The 17,090-nt window shown below is 48.7% G+C and overlaps 2 protein-coding genes across 3 annotated transcripts; one reads left to right on the forward strand and one right to left on the reverse strand.

Moving 5' to 3' along the window:
* Positions 1 to 235: 235 nt before the first annotated feature.
* LOC128501636 (carbonic anhydrase 4-like) lies at positions 236 to 4,832 on the reverse strand. The gene is made up of 9 exons (XM_053471189.1): positions 4,388 to 4,832; positions 3,726 to 3,791; positions 3,076 to 3,102; positions 2,274 to 2,438; positions 2,028 to 2,155; positions 1,754 to 1,843; positions 1,507 to 1,576; positions 1,081 to 1,244; positions 236 to 564 (listed from the first exon to the last, which is right to left on the reverse strand). The coding sequence occupies exons 2-9, from the start codon at positions 3,781 to 3,783 to the stop codon at positions 298 to 300; spliced, it is 969 nt and encodes a 322-aa protein (XP_053327164.1). The 5' UTR covers positions 3,784 to 3,791; positions 4,388 to 4,832; the 3' UTR covers positions 236 to 297.
* Positions 4,833 to 7,301: 2,469 nt separating this feature from the next.
* ARMC5 (armadillo repeat containing 5) lies at positions 7,302 to 13,194 on the forward strand. 2 transcript variants are annotated; one of them, XM_053471745.1, is made up of 7 exons: positions 7,302 to 7,710; positions 8,337 to 8,367; positions 8,626 to 8,733; positions 9,222 to 10,038; positions 10,596 to 11,248; positions 11,335 to 11,467; positions 11,953 to 13,194. In XM_053471745.1, the coding sequence occupies exons 1-7, from the start codon at positions 7,345 to 7,347 to the stop codon at positions 12,716 to 12,718; spliced, it is 2,874 nt and encodes a 957-aa protein (XP_053327720.1). In that variant the 5' UTR covers positions 7,302 to 7,344; the 3' UTR covers positions 12,719 to 13,194. The 2 variants fall into 2 exon arrangements, with proteins under 2 accessions (XP_053327720.1, XP_053327721.1); XM_053471746.1 differs by lacking the exon at positions 8,337 to 8,367 and having other exon boundaries at positions 7,577 to 7,710.
* The last annotated feature ends 3,896 nt before the right edge of the window (positions 13,195 to 17,090 follow it).

Here is a 17,090-nt window from a genome sequence, read left to right on the forward strand (position 1 = left end):
CTGCATCTGGCTCTGCAACAGGGGACAAATTCTAGTTTGACTGCCACATGAGGCGGACGTTTCTCATGTAGTTGGGTTAGAAATACATGCTGTCCGTGGCAGGCATCGGGTTAAACGATCCCTCGTAATTCCTCCGCGCAGTGAACTGGGGGGGGGGTAAACAGACCCTTACATCCTCCCCAATATCTTTAACGGATTCAAAGTGACTGAAAAGGGAAAACCGGAGCAAAAAAACTTTTGACAAATAACATTTAATGAGGGGCCGACGTAAACATATATAATATCCACGGAGTATTGTTACACGGAGCGGCGAAGCAGCGATAGGAGGGCTGTTGCAACTAGGAGGCAGAGATCAGAACGCGCGTGGATGTGGCCCTTAGCAGTGGTCCGGGAGCTGGATGTGACGTTGGCGGCTGGCGTGGTGCTTGCATCAAGTTTTGGGGCACTTACTGCAGAAACCAGAACCTGGCGAGAACCGAGAGGCTGAGGAGGCCGGAAGTTATAAGTCAGAAGCTCCAAACCTTCTGAAGTGTTATGATGAACGTTGGATGTGAAGGCTTTGATCTGAAAAGGAAACACATAATAGTAATAATAATAAAATAATAATAATCATACTATTATTATTACTATCAATACTATCATTATTACTATTAATAGTAATAATAATTGTAACAGTGATAATAATAATAGCAATAATAGTAATAATAATAATAATAGTAACAAAGATAATAGTTATAATGGCAATACTAATAGAAACAATAATAATAGTAATAATAACAGTAATAGTAATAATAGAAATAGTAATAATGATAATACCATAGTAAAAATAGTAATAACAATAATGATAACAATAATAGTAATAATAATAATAGTAATACCCTAGCTCTCTACCCCGCTGCTGGCGACCAGGTGTAAGTGGTATGCTGTACTGGCAAAGTGACTGGCAGCAGGAGAGGTCTGGGCCAGCAAGGTGACCACCAATGATGGCAAATGACGCACCATTGGTACAATGTGAATAAATATATATATGCGAGCGCAGCCGATGGTAGATACTCCCAGCAGGGGAAGCGGGACACTCACCACACGGGCCGGGACGAGGAGGGGGTTCTTGAGCACTGTCCATACAACGGCCTCCTCACAGGTCGGGGTGGTGAGAGAGCCCAGGTAGCGGTAGTACTCCTCGCGATTTACATCTCCCAGAATGGCATCCAGAGAGAAGCTGGAATTGAGGGAAATTCTTGTCCCTAAAGGCACAAAAATACTGCAATGAGAAAATGATTCCACGTCTCTAATGAGTCTCCGAAGTCTACGTGACTCCAGCCAGAAGCTCTAGAGTAGACTCTTCAGAAATGAGGTGTTTTGTTGCCCTCTACTGGCCACAGACGGACACCCCATGCCACCTTCACGGGTTGGTGCAAATGGAAAAGACTTGGGTGTCGGAGAACATTTCGGTGCAGACGGGAGAAAGGAACACAAAGAATATGACGGAGCAGGAGGTAACATTACCTGGAACCGAGATCTGCTCCAGCAAGTCGGACAGTCTTGACAGGTGAGACGAGTTGGCGGAATCTAGAACCTGAGGAGAGAAGATTTCCAAGGAGCATTAAAATGAAGGTGTGAGAAGTACCGGCTGCGTCCTTTTCTATTAAAGGCTCAGGAAGTAAATGTATTAAACTGCCCCATCTGGTCCATAACAGAGTAGAGGAACCGGGGTATTTGGGGTTTATTAATCTCCAAACCTTTTGGAACTCACATCAATGAAGACTCCCAGAACAGCCAGGCCGGTCGAGTCGTTCTTGGCTTCGGCCAAACTGAGTCCAGTCTTTGTGTGAACGACGTGCATCTGCAACGAGCACAAATAACGTCACCAAAGCAGCCCCGCAGCGCACATGTCCATCGCCAGGCCTGGCTCGGTGCCCATCCCGCCGGCTTAAGGGGCGAAATGCATAGAGCACAATCCGGGGTATGGAGCAGTCATGGGGGGTGTTGTCGGGGCATTTCATACTGACCCCATGTACTGCACTCACCTCCATAGGAAACTGCTTTTGGTTGAGCCGGTGCTCGCTGCCCCAGTGGAAGTGAAAGGCAACGGCCTGGTACGTGGATGTCAGTCCTCCCCCAGAGAGGGTCACCCCATTCCCGATGGAAACCTCCACTGCAAGCATGTGAAGAACAGACATGTGAGCGCCGGCAGTGAGCCTAGTGCCTCCCCTGTTACTGAGCGCCCGCAGTATGCACGGTGCCACACCGAGTGCCGGCAGTGAGCTTTGTACCTGTATGTCCCGTGTTGCCGAGTGCCAGCAGTGCGCTCTTGTCGCTGTAGTTGGTGAATATCAGGGGTCCGAGGCTCCCATTCACCTGGACAAACCTTGTGCTAATATCTACTGGGGACTGACGCAGACCAGAACAGGAACCGAGAGACCCCCAGGAGCCGGGAGCTGCAGAAGAGGGGCAGATGTGGAAATGGGATGAGTGCATTTCTGGTCTCTGCGCTACGTATAAATATAAACGCGGTACCGCAGGCTTTATTACATAAATATATATATACATATACACACAGTGTCCGCGGTACCGCAGGCTTTATTATATTATATATATATATATATACACACACAGTGTCCGCGGTACCCCAGGCTTTATTATATATATATATATATATATATACACACAGTGTCCGCGGTACCGCAGGCTTTATTATATATATATATATATATATACACACACACACAGTGTCCGCGGTACCGCAGGCTTTATTATATATATATATATATATATATATATATATATATATACACAGTGTCCGCGGTACTGCAGGTTTTGTTAAATATAAATATTATATATATACACACAGTGTCCGCGGTACCGCAGGCTTTATTATATATATATATATATATATATATATATATATATATACACACAGTGCCCGCGGTACTGCAGGTTTTGTTAAATATAAATATATATATATATACACACAGTGTCCGCGGTACCGCAGGCTTTATTATATATATAAACACACAGTGTCCGCGGTACCGCAGGGTTTATTATTTAGAGATAAATAAATTAATCTTAACTCACCGCATGAGTCTTCTGTATAACACCAATCTGCAAATGAAGATACAGATGTTAAAAGGGTGTGGCTTATCAGAAAGCAGCGATGGGCACAGACAGGGGGTGTGGCTTATCAGAGAGCAGCGATGGGCACAGACAGAGGGTATGGCTTATCAGAGAGCAGCGATGGGCACAGACAGGGGGTGTGGCTTATCAGAGAGCGGCGATGGGCACAGACAGGGGGTGTGGCTTATCAGAGAGAATTAATGGGCACGGACAGAGGGTATGGCTTATCAGAGAGCAGCGATGGGCACAGACAGGGGGTGCGGCTTATCAGAGAGCAGCGATGGGCACATACAGGGGGTGTGGCTTGGGACAGCAGCGTTGGGTACGCATAGTTATAGGGGGAATACGATTCTATAGGGTCTCAGGCAATGTTCCAATCTGGCTTCAGAGGAAAGGCACTGGCTGGGCCCTCATTCAATGTGTAGGCAGGTGCCTCATGCGTGGCCTGGGTTGGGGTCCTGTAATACAGAGTCATTTATTGGCCCCAGACCTTAAAATGGTAGTTCCAATTTTAATCCCTACCGGGGAGCTGTTATATAAATCAATAAACAATAGCACCAGCATATTCCGCAGTGTTGTATGCAGCTGAATTCTGTTTGATTACACTTTACCTGCTGAGGTGTGTAATACGTAGAGCAGGATCAGTAGGATGTGATACACGGCCTGCATTGCTTAGTCTGTAAATATAACCAATCCGATGAAAATGTAAACTGTACAAGGGACTGAAATGAGTTAATGGCACAATATATACCGCAAAATAAAATAACACGAACCCTAACACTATATATTACATATATATATATATATATATGACGCAATATAAAATAATATATGTAAAAAAACACGAACCCTAACACTATATATTACATATATATATATATATATAAAACGCAATATAAAATATTATATGTATAAAACACCCTAACACTATATTATATATATATATATATATATATGAAACCAAAGAAAAAATGGGCACTCACGGGTCTTTGCAGTAAAGTGCATTAAGCACAATTTTATTTCAACCAGCACAGCCAACGTTTCGGACCACCTCCGGTCCTTTCTCATTTCTCCAACATTTAATATATTACATGGGATACAATATAGAATGTAGTGTTTTGTATCCCTCTGCTGTATTAACATTTATCGTTTAAATGTTCTGTGTTCATCTCCTGCCGCCAGGTGAGTTTTAGCCAGCAGATGAGATGAGAGTGTGAGTGTCTGATGGTGAATAACCCTCACTGCAACATCTCCACGGACAGTATAGACGTACCTCTGTCTTGTGGTTTCGGAGCCAGTCCTGTTCTCCACCGTGGGTAACGGAGCTGTTTTGCCGCTGAATCGTGTGCTTGGAATATATATGCTCAGTGAGACCGTCCCCTTGAAGTAGTGTAAGCAATAGCCTGGGGCAAGGACAGCGATAGCTAGGGCCCCAGGCCATAACCAGTAGGGAGTGGTGTAAGGTGACATTGTTTCGCGTAGATTCTGGGTGTTAGAAGGGGGTTAGGGATGAGACGTTAAGTACCAGAACTCTTCAGAGATTGACCCAGGTGAGCGGGGCATGGGGGGCTTCTAAATGATCAACACACCAACCCTCCATACAGATCCTATTGCAGGGAATCTCTAATGGTGGCGGCCAAGTGCTTCTTAGTCATTACAGAAGGTTAACATGTCAGGAGGTAAAGATATTCTGGTAGAAGTCACCTGTGATCAAGCAGGGATTCCAGCTGTGATATAGCAGGGTAAAAGCCCCAGTTGGAATACTCAGAAGTATAGGAAGGAATCTGGCCATTAACCCCAAGCATGGAGACTGGGGTAAAAACCCTGAGAATTGGCCCATTCACCACGAGACTGGGCTAAAAACCAGAAAATCTGCCCATTCACCCCGAGACTGGGGTAATAACCCTGAGAATCTTCCCACTCACCACGAAACTGGGCTAACAACCCTGAAAATTTGCCCATTCACCCTGAGACTGGGGTAATAACCCTGAGAATCTGCCCATTCACCCCGAGACTTGGGTAATAACCTTGAGAATCTGCCCATTCACCCCAAGCATGGAGACTGGGCTAAAAACCCTGAGAATCTGCCCATTCTCCCCGAGACTGGGATAATAACCCTGAGGATCTTCCCACTCACGAGACTGGGCTAAAAACCCTGAGAATCTGCCCATTGACCCCAAGACTGGGCTAAAATCCATAAGAATCGGCCCATTCACCCCGAGACTGGGCTAAAACGTATCCCCCTCACCCTCCAGGGCAGGCAGGTTCTGCTGGGGCAGAGAAGGGTAAATGCGCCCCCCATTGATAAACATCTGGTTTGATATTGGATTGGGGAGCGGTGGCCATGACAGCCCAGAGTGAGCGGCTAGAATGAAGTGACCCGTTGAGAGGGTATCTCTTGTCTCTGGGGAAATGGTAAATGCGCTGCTTGCTCCTCCGACACACCAGTTACCCCGAGCTAAACGCGCAGAGTCAGTAGACTGGATTTCCCGGCTGAGAGCAGATTTCTGGACAAGCCGGCGGGCTCCAGAACTGGTCGGATACAATAAGCAAGACAAGTGAGGACAGTTTGTAGTAAATGTGTAAACAGCCGTTTAAGAAGTGCCTGAGGAAGACAGGAGGTGGGGGCACCGAAACCTAAAAATCCTAACCCTTTATATCATTATATATTATCTATATTGTGTCCCTGACCTGAAGAGCTTACAGTCTAACAGAAATATATATAACATTGATCACTGACCCAGTGGCCAGCTCATCCTGGGCTTGGTCTAATTAGTAGGATCTGCTCACCAGCCTTTTTGGGGTTCAGGATCCATCTACGGCAGGCAGGTTCTACTGGGGCAGAGAAGGGTAAATGGGGCCCCGCTACTGATAAACGTATCCCCCTCACCCTCCAGGCAGGCAGGTTCTACTGGGGCACAGAAGGGTAAATGCGCCCCCCATTGATAAACGTATCCCCCTCACCCTCCAGGGCAGGCAGGTTCTGCTGGAGCAGAGAAGGGTAAATGCGCCCCCATTGATAAACGCATCCCCCTCACCCTCCAGGGCAGGCAGGTTCTGCTGGAGCAGAGAAGGGTAAATGCGCCCCCTATTGATAAACGTATCCCCCTCACCCTCCAGGGCAGGCAGGTTCTGCTGGAGCAGAGAAGGGTAAATGCGCCCCCCATTGATAAACATATCCCCCTCACCCTCCAGGCAGGCAGGTTCTACTGGGGCAGAATAGGGTAAATGCAGCCCCTCTACTGATAATTGTATTCCCCCTCACCCTCCAGGGCAGGCAGGTTCTGCTGGGGCAGAATAGGGTAAATGCAGCTGGTTTACTGATAAGCGTCTTGTTTACATGAAACTTCACACAATGTTGTGACAAAGACACAGAGGCATCACTCAGGGGCACGATCACCGTCACGGCTTCAGGACCCTAAGAGAAATAGCTGGAAGGCACCTCTTCTATTATTAACCACGTGCACGGGATGTGCTTCTAAATAGGGGAGCAGCGGGGCAGAGGGAAGGAGCGCGGAGGAGCAGCAGACAAGGAGCACGGGGAAGCAGTGAGGAGGGGGGGTGGCAGCAGGGATAAGGAGCGCTTTGGGGGAGGGATAAGGAGCGCATGGGGGGGGGATAAGGAGCGCGTGGGGGGGATAAGGAGCGCGGGGGGGAATAAGGAGCGCGGGGGGGAAGCAGTGAGGAGCTCGGGGGGGGCAGCGAGAAGGAGTGGGGTGTACGTGTAAGGAATCCCACCTGATCATAACGCCTCCCAGTTGCCATAAGCACCTGTCCTGTGACCCACAGGTACCCTATAGGCTTAGCAAGGATTCTAAAGCTCTGGGGCTGGTTTCTACCCCAGAACCACATCATCGGTTGTTCTCCTATTTGTATGTATTCAGCGCTAACAGTTGTACTCGGCACTCTACAGAACCCATGGATTCCTATTAACCTCATAGACTGTAAGCTCCCGGGGCTCTCTGTACCGGGCTTAACGTGATTACGTTACTAGCGGCTGCACCGACCCAGCAGTAGGCGGCGCTCTATTAAAAACGAGCCAAATATTTATAATGAATATGCAGTTGTAAAAAAAAAACAAAAAAACGCGTCACAGGCCAGCCTTACGATCGCTCTACGCACGAAACTACACTTCCCAGCATACCCGGCGCTAGGCACACCACGTCCCAACATGCACCGCGCTAGCCTCATTTCCTCTTTCCACCAGCAGGCAAGGAGGCGTGGAACCATATGTCCCGGCATGCCCTGCATTGTTCCGTTCAGGCATGCGCGCTGTCGTTCCCTCGCGGTTGTGCTAGCGCTTGCCCGGGCTCCGCACATATGTCGTGGGAGTCGCTGACGTTCTGTCTGTCGCGACTGTCGGCTGCCACCGAAGACCCGGCCGGTCTTAGCCGGGCACTGAGCTCCCTGAGGAGCCGTCACGTGTCCCGGGCCGGGGGGGCGGAGCTGTTCCGGCGGCGGGGGGGGTTGCCGCTTCTCCTCGCTCTCTTCACGGAACCCCCGCGAGCCGCGGTGCTGGGAGCTTCGCGCAGGAACCTGGAGCTCGCGCTCAGCCTGCTGGCCAATAGCTGCACGGAACCGGGGAGCCGAATGCAGGTCAGACCCCGCTCACTGCCCCCTCTGACAGCAGGCCACACCCCTGCACGAGAAATGGCCAATCGCCGAGATACCCTCACACTGGCCGACCACGCCTACTGCGAATGAGTCCTTATGTAACTAGCATTTATATAGCGCGCTGCGGGCCTCAGAGTGCTTTGCCAGCTAATTAACAGAGTTGGGAAGTCGGGGCTTCTCTATCTATCTATCTATCTATCTATATATCTATCTATCTATCTACGTACGTACGTACGATAGCGCCGCCAGATGCCCCAGCGCCGTGCATTGGGTAGACAGGGCATAACAAGTAGTAAATAACATAACCATTTGGCGGGTGAGAAGGGCCCTGCTCCCAGGAGCTTAAAATCACCGCGGTATACGTTGTGCGTGGGGCTCTCATGTGCCAGCAGTGGACCCTAGGGGCCCAGACGCTGGGAGTAGTGACCATCTCAGCTGGTCACTGCTTTGAGAACTGCACCCTGCATTCTGTCACCCCTATGTGGTTAAACAGGACCCCCAGTCACCCCTGGGGTAACAGCCCCAAGGGGTGGGTAGCTGCACCGTGGCCGGTGTTTGCTTTACGCCTGTGGAGAATTCACGGTTGCTTTTCTAATGTTGTCTTTCAGGTCCGGCGTCTCGGAGGGATCCCCGCGCTCGGTAAGGCTCGGTTTCAGGGGTCTTTATTACCTGTACGTCCTTGGCGGGGTCTGCACCGTAAGGCGGGTGATAAAGCCCTAGACATGTATGGCGTTCCTGGCGGACCTCGCGTGTTCAGTGCTCGGCTGTATGTTTACGATACATAATGGCGTCGTTTGCGTGTAGAGTGCGGTCTGCGTGCGCGAGCGAGTGGATGTTGCGTGTCTTGCGGGACAGCGTTTGGTGGTGCTCGCTGTAACATTGCTTTATTTCTCGCAGTTGGCATCCTTCAGTCCGTGTGCGTGGACTCCATATGGAACCGAGTCTGCCGAGCCCTTGGAAATCTGGCGCTGGACCCACAGAATTGTCTAACAATTCACCAATCAGGTAAATTAATTGTGTGCCGTGGGCTTTATTCACTAAACCGGGAGCTTACAAGAGGGTAGACCTTTTACCTCTTTACCTTATTTATTATGAGGGACCATTCAAGAAGAGCGTAGGTGACCCTGCATAAAGCATATTTAAATCAGTGACCGTTCCGGTGTGCGTTGCGCGGGGGCTGAATGCTGGCTTGCTGATTCGGCTGCGCTGGGGCCGGCGCCGCCTGTCGGCTTGCTGATTTGGCTGCACGGGGGGGGCGCTGGCCCCCGCGCAGCCGAATCACCAAGCCGGCGACGCCCAATCCCCCCCCCCGTACAGTGAATTCAGAGACTCCTGATTTAGTATCTCAGGATGCACCCATTTATTGCTCATGAGGCTAGGTTGTTTTAGGCCACATTCTTAATGCCCTTTCTCACTTACCCCATGGCATGATATTCCTACCCCCTCTACTGATTTGCCTCCATTAGTTTTTTCCGTGTCTCTCTCTCTTTCAGGTGCCGTCTCTTCGATGATACATGTCTTACAGAGCTCCCAAGATGCCGACTGTCTTCAGAGCTGCCTACGCGCTCTCCGTATTCTTGGGAGCAGTCATTCACACCGCCTGTCCATCTGCCACCAGGGTGGGCTGACTCCCTGCGCCTCCCTGCTGTCGTCTGCGGAGCCCGGTTTGGTGTGCGCTGCCGTCCGTGCCGTCTGTGAGTTGAGCAGAGGATGTTCTCTGGACTGTGCCGAGCAGCTGAGCCCCGCTGTGCCAAACCTGGTCCTGCTAGCAGGCGGGGAGGAGGTGAAAGCGGCTGTGCGCCAGGCGGCTCTCGGGACTCTGTGTAACCTGTGCAGTCAGGGTGCCCTGCGTCCCATGCTAGGCAATGCCGGCACGGTGCAGCTTCTGATACAAGAAGCGAGGGTTCAGCGTTCAGCCCCCACGCGCTGTCTCCCTGTTCTCAAAGCCCTGTGTCTTTGCTGCCGGGAGGCCCTGAACCGCCGCCGCCTGCGTGAATTGGGTGGCTTGGAGCTTATGTTGGATTTTTTGCGGGACCACCAATATCGCTCGGTACATTCTCGAATTATTGCTGCACTCTTGCACTTCTGCCATGACACGGCAGCCCTAACATTGCTGGGTTCTGGGGGGCTGGCTGCTTTGCTGGCTCAGAGACTGGAGGAGTTGGCGCGGACGGCAGGTGCGGTGGGAGATGTGCCTGAAACAAGGATAATTGCAGAAGAAGAGGAGGATAAAGCTTCAACGTCCTTCGATTTCCCTCCAGAGCCAAGAAATAAGAAACTCTGTGAAGTTGCATCTGAGGACAGGCTAAGGTATGAAAGTGTTCGGGCTGCTGCCAGCTCAATGTCCCGCTGTGAGGTCAGGGTCGTGGCGCGCCGGGTCAGGGTCACGCGCTCTATCTGTGGTGTGGCATAGTGCATATAACCGCATAACAGGACTAAAGAAAGTTGGCGTGTCCTGTGTGGGACTGTTCTATGTATTGTAAGTGTGCATATTTGCCTTTTACAATGTGTTTCTGAATGCATTATCCCTCTGTTAGCAGGACCACCCGGGCAGACAGCAGGTGCTGCGCCCCCGCGATCACAACGATTGTGGCAAGGTGGGGGCGTTTTTTTTGAGATGACGCACCTGGTACGTCCTGGTCTCCAGCTACCATGTAACCATGGCGTACCAGGTACGTCCCAGTTTCGAAGGGGTTAAATGAAGGGGCCCCTGTACTAGTAGTTTTACTGTCAGGCTCCAGAAAGGCTCTTCCTCAATGTCTGCTTAGTCTGTTCTTGCTTGCCCTTAGCTGTGTGCGTTGCTTGCGTGTTCCGTGCGGCTCCTGGGGGTCTGGTTGGTTATGTGACTGTTTAATTCTACTTGCCAGGTCGTGGCTGTTATCTGAGGGCTATATCTGCAGCTTGGAGGACCTCTCCCCCGAATGGCCTTTGGACCCTGAGAGAAGAGGGCCCCTTGTGTCAGAAGAATCAGACGTTTCTGGAACAGTTTCCTCGGCTCTCGCTCATCAGTCTTCCAGCACAAACTCAGCGTCTTCCAGGCTGGGCAAAGAAATTCAGTTAAATAGCCTTTCTGGAGCGGAGCAGAGGCCAACCTTCTCCCCTACATCTTCTAAGCCTGATATGCCTATTACCTCAACACTGACTTGTCAGTCTCCCCTTCAAGAAATTTTGGGTTCCCGATGGCCCTTGGGACCCCGCTCCCCTCTCCCAGCTGAGGTTTTGGGTCCAGAGTTCCCTGGCCTGTTGCTCTTATCTCGCCTCTCTCAGCTTTCGGACTCCAGCCCTTCACTGGTGTGTCCCCAGGTCTTGAAAGGGCTCTTGACTTATGTTACCTGCCATCCACGCCCTTCACCTCGGGCAGCTCGGCTCCTGCAGGACCTGACCTGTGACCCTTCGTGTCTGGAGGCTTTTATCCGCACCGGCACTATTTGCACCCTCAGAGCTAGGCTGCTACTTTGTGAGTCTCCTGAAAATGATAGCGAAGAGTATAACCGACACGCAGAGACAACCAAAGAGCTTGGTAAGAGGGAATTCCGTTTGCCTCCCTGTCCTTGTCGCTCTCTGTACTGTTGATTCCGCGCCCTCACACCTTCTGTGTTCTTGCAGGTCACGTTCTTCTCAGAAACCTGTGTATCCAGGCAGAGTCGCCCTTCGGCGTGGGAGCCGTCACTCACATGTTGGTGTCTGGTCCACAGGCTGATAGGAGGCAGTGTGCCCTGTGCCTGCCATTTATTTACAGGTGAATCGGACCATCGTTTTTACCCTATCAAACTTGTCTCAAACACTCTAAATTTCCTCCCTTCCTGGTGTCCAGCCACACGGCCCTCTCTTTCCTCGCTTAACTTGATTTTTTTCCTAGCACTTTTTCTCCCTCTTCTTTCTCATGGTGAAGCCGCCTTTCCATCTTGTTTCTCGAATATCGCCGATATTCAGTTGTATTGTTCTATTACTTGCTGCATGCAAAGCACATAGACTTTCTCGGCATCTGTTTGTGCTTGTTGCCCCCATTTACCCTTTAAATGCCAGTGCACTTGCGCTCTGTACATCTGTAGAAGCCTACAGTCTAAGGGCAGATGAGCACCATTCTCCACCTATTTCTAACCATTCCTCAGTGGCACAAAGCAACCGTGTTGCTTGGTGATTCTTCCTGCCCCAAGCCTTCATGCATACCGCAAAACACTGCAGTCACTTCCATCACTAACTCTGCCTTCTCAACCCCTGTAGAAAGGACTCTCCCCACCGCCGGCTGCTGCTTGATGGAGCCCTTCGTCTGATTTTGGAGCCTCTAATGTTCTGTATGGATCCAGTTTTTTTCTTCCATGCTTCTGAATGTCTCTCTGCCCTCGTATCCCTTCAGAATTTACCTGCACCTTGCTTGCCACCTGAGCTTGTTACCACACGGTGCTGCTACCAGGACCTTTTGTCTAAAAGGGGCTCAGATGTGGTGTTTGTGCTGGATGGTGGAGAGCGTATAGAAGGAAACCGCAAGGAAGTGACTGGAGCGTGCGAGGTTTTCAGAGCCATGCTAGGAGGCAGCTATGTTGAATCTCAGCAGCGGGAGGTCTATGTGCAAGAGGTACCTCCGTGTGCCTTCATTCCGCTACTCCATTATCTTCATGGCTGTACAGAGAGAGCTCTGTGTCCTACTCTCCAGGAGCTGCCGGTACCCACGCCAGGCCAGGATCTGGCTCACTCTCCATTAGGATTTACGCTGGCTGCAGCTGGGCGATTTCTGCTGCCTGGTCTCCAGCAGGAGCTGGAGAAGTCTGTGCGAGAGAGTCTGCTGAGTCTGGACACTCTGCCATCTGTGTATTGTTTTGCCGAGACACATGAAAGTGCAGCTCTTAGGAGAGACTGTTGCGTGTATCTGCTGAGGGGACCTCACCCGCCTCGTAAGAGGGCATCATCGCTCTTCCAACTTTGCCAAAGAGCACAAGACAAACATCACTTGGCTCTTCTCCTTGAAGATGTTGTGCTACAGAGAAACTGAGTCATTTACACACCCTTTGTGTAGCTGCACAGTGATATTACTTCAGTGGGTATCTCCTTACTGCCCTCCCGCGGGACATTTTCACCACTCTGTCCATAGTACCGAACAGCAAAATGATGATCCACCTGCTTCCAAAATGACAACAGCCTGGTTCTGTGTCTCCTCTGAATACCAACCACTCTCTCTCCCACTCCCTGCATTCTGTCACATCCTCTCCAAACCACGCCTCACCATCACCTACACAATGTCTGTCCTCTCCATCCACTTCTCAACCAGCACCTACCCAGTGTCTGTACTCAATACCATCACCTACCCATCGTCGGTCCTTTCCCAGCCACTCCTCAGCAACACCATCACCTACTTGGTGTCCATCCTCTCTGAGCAAACACCTACCCAGTATCTCTCCTCTCCCATCTGCTTCCCAATAAACATGTGCCCATCCCCTCTTGCATACTCAATACCAACACCTACCCAGTGCCTATGCTTTCCCGCATACTCAATACCAACACCTACCCAGTGCCCATTTCCTGCAATGTACTCAATACCCAGTGCCCATCCCCTCCCATGTACTCAATATCAACACCTAACCAATGCCCACCTTCTCTCACTTCTTCTTCTACTGCACTTCAAACACCCATTAGCTGAATGTCTCTTCTTTTGCGCTTTAACCGCACTTCCTGTTCTCCTTCCGGGTAATAAAGATCACTGTTTCAGGGTAACCCATATTGGGCAAAAATAAATCTTGTGTTGAACATAGACTATGACCTGTGGTTTTTTAGCCTTTTTTTATTGGTCTTGCATTGCGTGCGCACTGCATATTTTAAGTCATTTCTTCGTCTGTGTAGAGTTGCAATCCAGTATATGCTTGCCATATATACTAGACTGGGGCCTGGGCTCCCTTTATGTACTGCATTGGGATGTGGTGCCTGCTCACCCTATATACTATATGCTCGCTGTATATTCTGGACTGGGGGCTGGGCTTCCTTGCATTATACACCGCATTGGGGTGTGGAAAGTGCTCACCCCACTTGTGATCATCCTCCTAACCAACCAAAGGTTCTTGTTGTGGGTCTCTGGCTTTTTGTCATCTTGAATGTTTCACACTTTTCATTTTAGGTGTCTTTCTGTATTTCTTGATACATTAAGTAATTTTACTTTTTGGCTTTTAAACTTCCTCATGATGCGAAGTGTTAAATCTGTGTATCTCTAGCATATGTCAGCATTCTGGAGAGAGCGGCTGTAGCTTCATACCAGCCTTGTCAGTCACTTTCATGCTGTATATTGCCCCTTAATGGTTCTCCCGGTATGTAAATTCTAGACAGTAAACAGGTCCAATTTAAAGGTACAGCTGCTGGTATATACTGTATATCACTGCTAATACCCCCCCCCATATATGTGTTGAGTAACATTTCTTGAGTACAGCGATACCACTCATGCATGGTATTGACTGGTTGTTTGGGGCTAAAGGGCCACTTTTGGGACATGAGCAATTCCAATTTATCTATTTATCCTATTTGGGACATTTGTGAAGCTGGCCAATCCAATTCACCCAATCAAATCACATATTTTAGAAAACTAGGGTATTTCCATGCACAAATTCTACCATCCAGACTTTGTAGTAACCCCCCCCCCACACACTGTACTTTCAGTAGGAACCTACATCTCCTAGCAAGTGTCACTTCCAAACACCCCAATGTATGTTCAGCAAAATCTCCAGAGTACAATGATACCGGGAGACACTAACCCCAAACCAAATTATACCCGAGAAGGTGACGTTAGACTGTGGCTTAAACAGATTCCCTGGAAAGTCCTTGTGAGCTTTCGTCTATTCAAACCTTCAGCTGCCTCCAAAAAGGAAAAAAAAGGCACATGAAGCCAGACTCTTTCTATTCCTCTGACAGTGATTTTGACAAATCATTTCATCTGAAATGCACTCCAACCATTGAACCTCTCGCTTGTTCTCGGACGATGTCAAAATATCGGCCACTTACGCCTTCCTCTCAAAAAATATCAGCTGAAACGAGATGCTTGAGGGTGAAATCAGGAACTCCGTTTTGTGGGAAACACAATGGATTTTTAAACTGTACAAGGGAGTTATTTACATACAATTTTGCAAACACCTGGCCAGATTAGCCCGCCATAAATTTGGGTTAGGGTGGCCCAGGCCTGTGATTCCTAATAAGGTCTGTGAGATACCGTCTAATGATCCAAACATTATCAGATAATTGGCTAAACCAAGTAAAGATCTGAGGAAAAGTCTTGACGGATCGTTGTGTAATTGTTAAAATAAACTTCTTGACTGGATTGGGCCTATGGCAAAAATCTTTGATTGAGTAGAAGATGTCAGGTGCTAATCCGATTAATCCCATGGGTTTTAGGATATGGATCCCAAGAACCTTTTGTCTGCAATTACAGCACCCGCTGTAGAATGTAGGGGATCCCCAATTGACCCGTATGTCAAAGTCTGAACCAGGTCCCTCAGCACAAGGTTTCAAGCACATGGCTTGAGAAAACCCGTATTGGGTTGAAGCATCTCCGCTCGAAATAAAACTACCCTAACTTATGCACGTTACTGAGCACCTCGTGATTTTTTTGCAACATTTGAGGGTGTTGGGTGGTAACCCTGCTCGTGCAATAAAAGTCCTGTCTGACCATTTCTGAAGTATGTAAAGTCTGAACCAGGCCCCTCAGCACAAAGTGCCCTGTTTGTACAATAGGATTTATGCAAATGTTTTAATACCATTACTTCTTTAGAAAAGGCTAAGAAATGGAAAAGGTCCTCTCGCCTAAGTTTGTTGGCAGGGCAGGAAAAGAAAGAGGCTGCTTTCCCAGCTGTTCATCCCAAACCATTCGATGGGTACTCCTCCAATCGCAGACAAAGTTTGCTGTTCTTCCCAGCATGTAGTGGGGCATGGAGGCCGTGAGGTGGAAGAGGATCTTTACGTTCCAGACCCTACTCGGGTATATTTTTTTCTATGTCTTTTTTTCCCTACAGAAAAGTCCCAGACTCCTACAATGGCTCCACATAACCTCAGACCCCTGGATCCTTCAAATGGATCAAGGATATCTTATAGACTTTTATGCTCCTCCGGTGCGACACTCTTTCCAGGCCCATTCACTTCTCCACAAGTGAGCAAAGAATTGAGAAATTCTGGATCTTGTACAGAAAGGCTCTATCATTCCTGTGTCACACCAGGATTTCATGAGCAACATATTCCCAGTATAAAAGATGACCAGAAAAAAGATTCAGGCCTACGTCCTGCGATCAAACTAAAAGACATGAACCGCTTCAAAACTGAGGGCTTCTGGTGCCTCCGAAATCTCTTGCTTATGGGAGAAGGGCGAGATGCTTACCTTACTGTCCCAGTTCACCAGCCTTAGTACAATCCCTTTGGGAAGGAACAAGGTACCAATTTACTGATCTTTGTCAGTCTCTTGGTGTTTCACCAAACGGAAGAAACGAGAGGTCTCGTTTTATTAAAGACAGGGGGCCAGTATTTTCCCGCCTTGATTATTAATTTACCGTATCTGTTTTTCTCTCTTTATTTTCCGTATTAGGCTTATGGTCCGGTTTCCAGTTCCCAGATGCTCCTTTGTTGTTGCGATCTGCTTCTCCAGCCTTTTCATTTCATCAGACTGTTGATATTCTTCTCGTGGATGCAAAGAAACAGGACATTTTTCGGTCACAGATTTTTTATATATAAACATATTGCTGTTTATTGATTGGTGGATTGATTTCTACAGCTGAAAAAATTTAACTTTTTAATTTCTGTACTATTTTTGCCGCTGTGGGAAATAGTGATTTTTCTTGATTTTAAACTTTGTATTGGGGCAAATAAGGGTTAATTATCAATGTATATTTCTAGTGGGAGGGCTAAGAGGTGTTTGGGCACTCATGGTTAATACATTTCTTAAAGACTTTTTTTCCACTGATTTTGTAAAGACCATAGTGATGTCTCTTGAAACTGGGGGGTCATAATGTCTGTTTAATTACAGATTGCTTTTATTTTTTTTATTTTTTTAACTTTATCAACACTGCTGCATGTCAGGGAGTAATCCATAAGCAGGGATCCACTATCCTGCACTGCTGATTGCAGTACCTGTGATCAGCCTGCAGGGACTGGACAGACCCTCTAAGAATCTATTTGCAAGTAATATTTTTTCTGGCAGTGTTAGGGTATTCCGAGAAGCTAATGATGCTGGCTTCTGCTGACAGAGCCCAGGCTGTCGAATGCCACCCTGATGTCCTGTGTACCGGCGGGGGAAACGTCTTACTATTCCACAACGTGCCATCACATCGCCTATGGCTGGTTTTATAGGATTTAACACCTTAAGGACAATGGGCGGTCCCTAAATCCATTGAAAACGATGC

This window comes from Spea bombifrons, chromosome 7, assembly GCF_027358695.1.
Source record: "Spea bombifrons isolate aSpeBom1 chromosome 7, aSpeBom1.2.pri, whole genome shotgun sequence".
Taxonomy (NCBI): Eukaryota; Metazoa; Chordata; class Amphibia; order Anura; family Pelobatidae; genus Spea; species Spea bombifrons.